The 11,031-nt window shown below is 38.7% G+C and overlaps 1 protein-coding gene across 1 annotated transcript; it reads left to right on the forward strand.

The window, feature by feature from the left end:
* The first annotated feature begins 1,498 nt into the window (after positions 1–1,498).
* Positions 1,499–10,324, forward strand: hsd3b7 (hydroxy-delta-5-steroid dehydrogenase, 3 beta- and steroid delta-isomerase). The gene is made up of 6 exons (XM_085404615.1): positions 1,499–1,689; positions 2,889–3,044; positions 5,875–5,983; positions 8,029–8,128; positions 8,594–8,756; positions 9,275–10,324. The coding sequence occupies exons 1-6, from the start codon at positions 1,530–1,532 to the stop codon at positions 9,685–9,687; spliced, it is 1,101 nt and encodes a 366-aa protein (XP_085260741.1). The 5' UTR covers positions 1,499–1,529; the 3' UTR covers positions 9,688–10,324.
* Positions 10,325–11,031: the final 707 nt, after the last annotated feature.

Below are 11,031 nucleotides of genomic sequence, written 5' to 3' on the forward strand. Positions count from 1 at the left end.
AACATGCTAAAACAATTACAGAGCAGAAGATTTTCCAAAGTGTAGTCCGCTGTCCAGTGGAGATCCTTTGTAACATTTAATGAAGCATGGTGAACACAAGAAGGACCCGTTTCTGTCATAATGCAGCATAAATGCCTTGTTGTTGTTGACCCAAATTACCCTCACTAATGGTTGCCAACCAGCAAAAAATGGCAATGACTAAAATAAACCTATGGTTTGCAATATTGTATAATATAAACTAATATTTGTTTCCAAAATATAGTGAAATAGAAGCAAAATGTAGCATAATTCTTATATTTATTTTATAAACAACATAAATATGGAACTGTCTCCATGTTTATTTAAAGCAACATGTTGAAAAAATATTTTTTAAATAAATGAAAATCTTGTGTTTTTCTTTACCAAGTCAGTGTCCTGCTGGATATGGATGTTCAGATTGGAAACAAGCGTGAGAGTCTGACTTCTAGTTGATCGCTCTCTTATGCCACTTTAAAGGCATGTTGGTTGAGCAGGAAGTTGTGTGCCGGAAATGAATGCATCTGCAACTGTCATAGACTGTAAGAGGAAGCAGTGAAATCTGATGAGAACAGATGGTGACCTGAGTTGACGAGGCTACAGCTGGCTAACATGTGCCCCTATATGCATTTCCAACTCCCATCTTTTTAGTGCTCTCCCTATAAGGCCAACTTTCTTCTGATCCACTGTTCCTCACAGTGAAAAGTGGGTGAGTGTGTTCAAGAGGCAAACATATTAAAAACATCAGCAGAAAAACATGGACCATTTTGTGTAAGGCATTACTTTTACATTCACAGGTCTCCTGATCCATTTTACTATGACAATATATTCATGACAGAAGGAAAGTAAAGGAAGCAAGATGAGGCCCCCGTAGCTCCCCTCAAAACAAAGTTGGTTACATTACACAAAAAAATCGAAATCTTGGGTCAAAGTAACAGAACTCTACTCAAAGTTGACAAACAATACTTATAACTCAAACAAACTGACCTACCTAGCGAGACAAAGGGGAAACTTAAAATAGTGGCTGATCAACCCACAAAAACACAAAAAGGGGTAAATCAGAATCAGAATACTTTATTGATCCCTAGGGGAAATTATGTTGGTTAGAGTGTGCCAGTACAAACAGTAACAAAAACAGACAATACAAGAAGTACAAGAAGTAGCACAATATATACATACAAATAATTCACTTACTGATAAATAAAGGAATGATTTCCTGTGTCGTGCAGTGGTGCTTTTTGATGTCAGTCTCTCACTGAACATGCTCCTGTGGCTAGCCAGCATGTCATGGAGTGGGTGGGAGGAATTATCCAACATTGTCTTTATCTTGGACAACATTCGCCCCTCCAACACCAAATTAAGAGAGTCCAGCTTCATCCCTAAAATAATGCTGGCCTTGCGGATCAGTTTATTGAGTCTGTTAGCATCCGTGTCATCATCTCTGTGGGCGGGGCGAGTATAGGCAAAAGCTCCAGCTCGCCGCTGCAGAGCACAGAGTTCATTAGCGTAACACGATGTCGGAACACCAGCGGGGTCTTGTGTATCTGCTCACCGGTGCCTGTGGGTTTCTCGGCCAGCATTTACTGAGAATTCTCCTGGAAAAGGAGGACAGCCTAGAGGAGATACGGGTGTTTGACAAACGCGTAGATCCGACCTTGCATGATCTCAGCACAGGTAAGACGAGCAGAAGCGCTTCTTGACTGTTCGTGACTTATGTCATGCAATGCTGTTTCTGTTTATAATGCGGAACTTCGTTAGCTAATATACCGATTTAACGTTAAATCTTTCACCGGCAAACAGACATACGCGCAGATATATTGTCGTAAATCACTCGAGCTGTTTGTTTTATTCGGCAGCATTTTCCTTTTCATGGTAATTCTCCAGAGAAAACAAAACTGTCTTCATCACTTCGCCACCGCATTCCTGATAAGAATCGTAACTCAAACCTTTAGCGTGCCAGCTTTATGTCATCTTAATTAGAGTCTGTTTGAATGAAATACCTCGAGCAGGTACAGCATTACTTATAAGGAAAAAAATGGCATACCCTGGTGTTTGTGTCTCAGATATGCTTTTAATCACCTTGGCAACGTAAAGAAAGCTGTGTTTTGAGCGCACCCTAATTTACCTGTCGTGTCTTGTTGTTGCACCTGCCGTGACTTTCAGCACCTTGTGAATAATTTGAATGCTAACCTGTTGGTTTACATAGAACCAGAAGTCGTGACCAAAGGTGGTTCACATGATGTGTTTGTTTTTGTTCCCTGCTTCCTGGGAAACATTACTGAAATCACTTGGAAGCCAAGATATGTTTTATTTCCTTGATTGCTGGTCTGCTTACAGTAAAATACAGAAGTTAAGCAAGGCAAGACCCTCAAAGCTGTGACTAATGCCCCAACAAAAAGACTAGTGATCCATCTAAGAATCAAAACCCATAAAACAGAGTTTGAATTTCAGCAGAATCTCTGTGTGAAAGTCCAGGTGCAGAGCTATCAGCGTTTCAAGGACAATTGGTAGATAATTTATAGGTTCAAGGCCTTCATAATATTTTTGCCATGTCAGCGCAACAGTGGAGACTGATCTCTTATATTGTTTTAAACTTCTGTGGAATTTAAAAATAAGACATTATCACTTTGGATAAAATTGGACTTGCCTTGATGATTCGGAAAGATGCAAATCACACCTGGAAATAACACTGCTATTATGAAATCAGGGCGGGCTGGGAAAAGAATGAGGTTGTTTTGAAGTTGCTTGGTAAACAAACTGTTTGTTCCTCAGTGTATTTGTAACATCCTTGTGGAATTCTCGGGAGAATATGGACATTATTTTCAGGTTTATTTGTTTGTTTTTAACTTTGTGTTTTCATGTTTTTTACCCAGAGCGGACAAGAGTGGTTGTCATTCAAGGAGATATCACGGATTATGAATCTGTGTTGGAGGCCTCCCGTGGAACCGATGTTGTCATCCACACAGCCAGCTTGGTTGATGTTTGGTACAAAGTCCCAGAGCCCCTCATCTACTCTGTCAACGTAACAGGTGAGGCTTGGAAAGATCAAAGTGATAACAAGGAAAAGGGGTGGGGTGGAAACATCAATCAACAGTTAAACTTGAAAAACATTTTACCACAGAAAGATATTTAGAGGAGAACCTTTGCTACATTTACTTTGGATGACTTCCAAGGCGTTTCCCTTCAACCAAAAAATGGAAAAATAGTTATAGTTCACATATTCACATTTCTGGTCTGAGGTGTGGTTTCCTCTTGTTTCAGTCAAGGGTCATTTTGTGTGTTCAAAGTGTTGTTTCGTCTTTATGAAAGGATACTTTGTTTAAACACCAGAGGTCTCAGATTCTCTTAAACTTCAACTCTAATTGGCTGATGCTGTTAGTGTGGAATTTAGCGGTGAGTTTAAGTGTTACATGATGCTGAAGTTGTTATTGGAGATGGGTTTCCTTTGTGCAGACGAGAAGCGAACTGCTGGGGAAACCCATTTTCTTCCCCTCTACTTTTTTGGAACATGATGAGAGTAGTGTCACTATTCACTGACTGAAACTATGACTAAATAGAGTCGGTTGAATTATACATTTAGGTCAAGGTTTAACTGATCATATGTCACTGTAGAGCTCTATTTGCACATGAGAGCATCAGAGACAGACTCCAGATTTGTGTGTCAAGTGTCTCAGTTAAATAAAAACACCTTGTTCAAACCTGGAAAAATTAGTGACTCATAAATGTATTGGATTGCCAAAAGCAGTCCAAAATAACAGTTAACCAATGAGTTTACTCTTGACTGGAAAACTATTTTAAATGCTTCCCAAAAGTATCGTTTCTTCGGGTCTGTGGAATTTACTGGGTTTATTTTACTATTGTTTCTAGGGGTTTTTGAAGGTGGGCAGGTTGTATTCTTTAAAATCTGTCTAAACATTCCTTCTACTGTTTTATGTAGCAAAATGGCTCTCAAGAGATAAATTTGGCTCAAACACTGAAGCTTTTGCTATCATTAATCTCTATAATATTTTTGGTATTTGGACATTTAAAACAGTAGGTTGGCATCATGTTAGACAAACTCAAAAAATATTCAGCTAACTGAACCTTAAATCAAATGGTGTGTGGAAAACAGTGGAGCTCTGTGACGAAGAGGAATAAGCTATTCAGCCTTCTTTATACTTAAGAGGTATTTGTTTTCAGTGGACTTGTTGACTACAATTGTCAGCCAGGAAATGCTGCAACCTATTTTCCCTGAGTTCCTGAAATGTCTCTGGCGCTGACTTTCAAGTGACTAAAGAATTTTATTGACAGCAGCATGCCAGATGTGCTGCGATGAAGGAAAACAAAAACATTTCATTGATCTGAATCTAAAACCAGATTGAAGACACTGATCACAGTAATAAAGAAGGGATGCAAATGTTGCTGGTGAGGCTTTGCTTTTAATATCTGTACCCCAAAAACAATCACTGCAGATTAAAGGCAGTTTTGTCTGTAGGCTCCCAAAGATCTCGTGCAGAGGTCAGCTTTTTTCCATATGGATGTTAATTATTTGGATTGCTAGAGTGTATATGAACAAACCACTACAGTTAAAGTTTTTCTTCTGTAAAAATCTGATAAGATCCAGTAGTTGCATCTGTCTGTTTTACTCGGTCCAAGGAGATTGTCCCATTTGGCCTCACGGACCTGAAAAATATTTCAAGAATTTTAATATTTCCCCTGTGTTGGCGTCAAGGGGTTTTCTTCAACACATTCTTGTTAGTTCCTCCTCCTCTAGTGTCTGGTTAAAATCTCTCTTCTTCTCATAACTGGTATAGATTTAAAATGCTAGTCTAACAGCAGTATATTGTAAACACTTATAGCCTGTGTATTTTAGGCTGTAGCTGCAATGTTTAATCTCCTTTCAGACCACATGTTGGCACAAAAGCTAGACAGCAGAGCTTGCAGAGGGTAAACATTACTGCATCAGGAAAAGCACAGATCAAACAAATTTAATTAGTGTTTCCTGTATTTAATTAGGTGTCCTAGAAATCATGCCAGTGAGCCACTATGCATAGAAGACTGTGGAACTGGTTTACCTAAATTGAATCTTAAATTATGGTCTGTTCCTCTGTCTTATCTGTGTCCTGTTCTATGTATTTTTGCCTTTAAAGTGAGATTAGTTTTAACTGTGCTAGCAGCAAAGCTGTAGGTTTGACAGTGCTGGTAATTTCAGTTCATCACTTTTGCCAAGAATAGAGTATCACAACACATATTCAGCAAATTTACTGTTAGATTTTGTAGAGGTGTTTTTGGTCTGGCTTTTTCAGTTTTTCTGTAGCGCGTGAAACCTCTCGCTCTGTTCTAGTGAAATATGGCATACGTTCCTGATAATCTACTACCACATTGGTGCTGATAAGTCTGTCACTTTACAGGGAGTGGTATGGTTGTCTGTGCAGCTGTGCATGGTATTTGTGAACTCTGTGGGTTTCTTTTTTGTTTTGTTTTGCTCAGATGGCAAATTAAACACATCAGCACTTCTTTTTCTCATCAGCACTTTAACAAATGTTAACTATGCAGCTTGTCAAGTGTTTACTCCGTAGATTTTTGTTTTTAACTTTCAGATACGTAAACAATAGCCTCAATAGTGGAAGCCAGAAATATTCGTGGCATCCTCTCATACAAACAGAACACGCATGGGTCCCGTTTAAATTATTCACACGGAGATGTTTCATATAGTAATTTGAAGCAATCCATTAAAAAAATAAAAAATAGCAGCTTTCTTCAAATCTGCACTGATGGAATAAACTATTTCTGTGTCACAGTGTCCTTTGAGCTACAGTCTGCTCTATCAACACAAAAGTGAGCAGACTTGCTAAAAACGATGTTTTCTTTTCCTCTTAGGAACAAAGAATGTCATCAAAGCCTGTGTGGAGTGCGGCATAGAGTGCCTCCTCTATACCAGCAGCATGGAAGTGGTCGGTCCCAACATCAATGGAGATCACTTTAAGAGGTGAAATTCAAAAACTATAACATTGTTAGTTGTTTAAAATGTTGTTGTTGGTTTTTTTAATTATTCTTATTTTTTTTATGCTGACTGAGCCAACATAGTAGACATCTAAACCCATTTGAAGAAGTGCTTTAGCTCATCTAGTTCATTTTCTGTAGTTGCTGCCTTGTAACCACTCTTATCTTAAAAGCACCATCATTTAACACATGACTTGTGCAGAGCAAGATATGATGGGATGGAGTCAAACGTCAATGACAAATGCAGTATTTAGTATTTTCTGTGTGTTATTCAACCGAGTGATCAAGGTAGTTTATTCTGATTAAAAGACATTAAATGGGAGCTACTGTCTGAGCTTTCTTTTGCCAGTGCTTTAATATTTTCCAGACTTTTATGTCACACACTTGTTATGTAATGTTGCTGCAGTTAAACAGCTTTTAAATCTGGAGCTTAAAGTTCAAACTGTTTTGCAACCATCATTTGCATTGGCATGCTATTGACAGTTATGTCACTCAAGGTTGGTTGATACCAGAGGAATAGTTCTGAATTATTTAATAACAAATAAAAAATGTTATGTAATGTACATTTGCCAGGTTTTTTGCCTGTCATGAGAGGAAAAGGCAACACAATGTGATTTCTAAATATGGGCTGTCTCCGGGTTTTTCTGTGTATTCATCATTTTCAGTGACATCATTTGAGTGGCATGTCCATACCTGTGTAGCTATGGAATATTTTGGGTAAGAATGAGCAGAAACCAAAATAGAAATGACTCTTGAATCAAGACTGATGACAAATGGAAAGTTCACTCCTAAAGGCGTGAGTCAGATCCAGGTGTATAGTTCACCGTCATATTGTTTGAGTATAGGAATAGGAGACCCAGACAGACCATTTACTGGCATATGTCGGTTAGAGGGAACAGTTTTTGTTCTTTGGCTGAAAGCATTTCAAGGTAGGGTTTTTCCCATTGTCACCCATGACCGAAATGAAAAACCCTGGTGTGCAATGCTTGTATGCACTAAGGTTAAGGTGACGGTGCACAAGTGGGCATTCTTCAATATTTAAGTGTCTGGTTGGAAATTCCACCCAGTTCCTGAAGGTTTACGGTTAATCTATTCTGGCCAACCACTACCAAGGGTTAAAAACAAAAGAGTTTGCGCTGCAGAAACTCTGACCACATATTTAGCATGTGCACCCTTTACCCTCCAACCTGTACCAGTAAAATTCTGAGTGCTGCCTGCTAATCTCAGACTGGCTCCATGATCTTGAGATTAGGGCTTTACAGAGGCCAGCATCTGAGGCTGGACTCCTTGTTCTTTTTGTCTCTTTTGATGATTCTTTGGGATGTTTGTGATGCTACAGAAGGATCTGGGACCAATCAGGCACCTTCTTGTTGATGTGTGACGTAGAACACGTGCAAAGCTTTTTCACAGTACAATATGTTCTCAGATTGTTAGATGAAGATTCAAAAGAAAAATATTGATATAATCATTCCAAGTGGATGCCCTCTTATCTACTGAGATCTTTCTACGTCAGCCCATCTCCAGCCACTGAGACAGATTGGCTTTCTGGTATTTCCTAGTAGAATTAAAGTCGCAGCATATTACTATCAATATCAAAAATGGATTTACAGTAACAAATGGATTTAAAGAATTCCACATAATGCCCTTGTCACATGAGGAAAATCACGCCCAGCAAACGTGCTGGACGTGCTGTCTGCCTTCCAGATGGTGTGCACTCTTTGCACGTACACAGGCACCTTGGAAGCTGTTGTAGTTCTGACGTTACCCTATAAGAATGAACCTTTTCCTTCTCTTGTTACAAATATTTGTTCTATTTAGACAGTAGATTTGGAAAAAAGATAAGAACAAACTTTGAAAAACTTGCAAATAAACATGGATATCAGGTTTGTTCTTCTTTGCCAAGGTTCATTTCAACACTTCTGTTTAGTACGCCATAAGCACATTCCTAACACACACAGCAAGGTCAAGAAAATACTAGGTGATTATCTTCTCCTGAGCACTTCTCTGAATGTTTAACTTCTTTCTTTGTAGGGGCAATGAAGACACACCTTATACAGTGAAACACAGCATGGCCTACCCCAAGAGCAAGTCAGAGGCAGAGAAAATTGTGCTTGATGCTAATGGCACCAAGGTAAGATATATTTCACAAATTAATGGTATGTTTACTTTGTGTAAAGAAAAGTGGTATACTGTTTGAACTACATCACAATGAAGCAGATTTAGTAAATGTACATTTGAACTGAACTATGATAATGCAGTGAAACCAGTAAAAGGATTAGTTTCTAAAAAGGCTTAACCTGGATAAACTCTGACTGGGCAGTTCCATGCAGAGGCTCGAGATATGCAGATGTTTTTGTTTTTTAGTCTCTTGCTGAGCTGGACTGGAGCCTTTAAAAAAACAAAGTCATAGTGTGTGTGTGTGGGGGGGGGGGGGGTGGTTTCTTGTGCAACTTTGCCACAGAATGTGAGAATTTCCCTTGTGGCTATGCGGTGGTACAATGGTGTAATTTTTGCTGTTTACAATTATATCTAAATCTTCTTTTATTTTATCTGCCTCCGGCCTGGGAACTAAAAGTTGTTTTTATTTCCTGTCCAGGTTAAGGGTGGTAAGCACTTATACACATGCTCACTGAGGCCAACGGGGATCTATGGCGAGGGGCACCAGCTAATAAAGGACTTCTATAAGCAGGGTGTTCAAAGGGGAGGCTTGATTGTTGGAGGCATCCCAGATCATGTTGAACACGGTCGAGTTTATGCAGGTAAAATTACCACTTCTGTGATGTTTCCTATGTGGCACTAAAAACTTGGTTAAAGGCGCCGTCATTTTTAAAGCAGATGTAGCATGTAGAAGCACTTCCTCTGCACTTCGCAGGAAGTTTACGGTTTTACACCTAACGCAATTCATAACATTAGAATTTCAGATGATAATATGATAAGAAACCCTGATGCTCTTAAGCAGGCTCTTGAACAACTTTTAATCCGTTTATAATAAATTCAATACCAGATGGTCATTATCGGTGAACATGTATACATGCATCCAATTCACACCACAAATCCTCTGATCTCCTAACAGAATATGATTGCATTTATGATATTAATACATTTTACAAATGCATGCATGTAAGGCATGCAGTATCAGCCACAACTGGATAGAAAGGATGTCACTTGGATGCAGATTAAATGACTAAAGTAGTATCTACAATTGATGTATTTTAAGTATTTGCACTCTTTACCATCACCATAATTAAATCCGTTACTTATCCACTTGTCTACCTAGGCAACGTTGCCTGGATGCATCTCCTTGCAGCCCAAGCTTTGAGAGAGCGCCCAGAGAAAGTTGGAGGAGAAGCGTTCTACTGCTACGATGACTCACCCTACAAAAGCTACGAAGATTTCAACATGGTGTTGTTCTCAGAGTTTAACTTTCGAAAGGCACGGATACCCACAATGGTGTTATGGTTTCTGGCCATGTTTAATGATTTGATGCACTGGTTACTAAAACCCATATACAACTACACGCCGCTGCTGAACAGTTACACCTTGGCCGTTGTTAGCACCACCTTCACAGTGCGCACCGACAAAGCTGAGCGTCATTTCGATTACCGCCCCTTGTACAGCTGGGATGAATGTCTGGCCCGCACAAAGAAATGGATTAGCACATTTCCTTCAGAAAACTCCAAAGACTGTTGATCTGAGCTCAACCACAGCAACATTTATTAGAAGCTGCTATGTAGACAGACGGGATCGCAATACGTAAATAATGCCTGTTGTCTATTAATGTTGTAGAGAAACAAGCAGTACTGTGCCTTACAGTAGGGACAGTGTAACAGAGCTTTTATACAGAGCATATAAACATAGTTTTATAAAAGATGTCTCAATAATTCTCGTCGTAGTAGATTAAAAGGTGCTTTCATAACATTTTTGAAACGGCATTCATTTCGACATTCAAGCTTTAAAAACTATGCAGTACCGATAAAGCAGTATTGTTCTTGGTCTTGTGTTGGTGTTTTCAGTTCTGCCAACATCCACAGAATGCCTTAATTCAAAGTTAAAATAAGCTTCATTATAAAATGTTGACCACTGATTCCATCAGAACCGTTAACTACATTTGTTAATGAACTAGTTCTAGATGGGGCAAATGGTGAAGACGACATAATTATTACATTGTTGTTCTATCCATTTCTGTGGCATGTACTAATTTTAGATATGCATTTCACATTAAATATTATCAATATGCACAGTATTAATACTCAGGTTACTAATATTTTATTGATTTAGCAGAGTTTATAAAATGTTTTATACTGTTTGAATAAATGTTTATTGTGACACAATTGGAATGTTTAAATTTTTTTTGTCATTACAAATAAAGATTTATTTAATCCTTTGTACAAGGCCTCGTGTGTTGTGCTTGGCATCAGGGCGGTGCCCTGATCTCATTGCCTGTCATCCCAGTCTTTGGTTGCATAACAACTCTGATACACATCACTACATCCCATCCCTGGAAACCACTTGCACAACTTTAAATCCTTGTTTTTGTTTCAGTATGCATATTTGCCCACACCATATCCCCACGGTTACATTGTGTCCTCCGGTTTCTATGTATCCAAGTGTTTACCCATTGCGGTAGGTAGAGAGAATCACTCCTTGAAGTCATGTGGAAACTTGTTGTCATGCTATATTAAAACCAGCTGGATTTGAACTTCTATGACTCAGAAGGAAAAGGGAGTTCCTTTAGAGTTTGCTAAATAGTGTTCCTGTAGACCTGGGTGTCCCCCATTTTGAGGTTTTGCATAGCAATCTCCAAAACACCACCATGCATGGTGCTAGGAAATACAAAGCAAAGACTAACAGTTTCCAAACAAACTCATAAATCCTTTTTTGCAAACAAAACCAAAAGATGTGGAAACAAGAATGTGGAAAAATTAAGTTGTGTGTGTGGTTTTTTTTTGTTTTGTTTTTTTTTTTTACATTTCCAGCAGATTGTAATATGGTCTGACACAAAGGCTAGGCTTTCTTATAAAATGTTTCTATGAT

The sequence above is a fragment of the Rhamphochromis longiceps genome, linkage group LG4 (genome assembly GCF_057381845.1).
Source record: "Rhamphochromis longiceps isolate RC_006_pf linkage group LG4, R_longiceps_female_GT1.1, whole genome shotgun sequence".
NCBI classification, from domain to species: Eukaryota; Metazoa; Chordata; class Actinopteri; order Cichliformes; family Cichlidae; genus Rhamphochromis; species Rhamphochromis longiceps.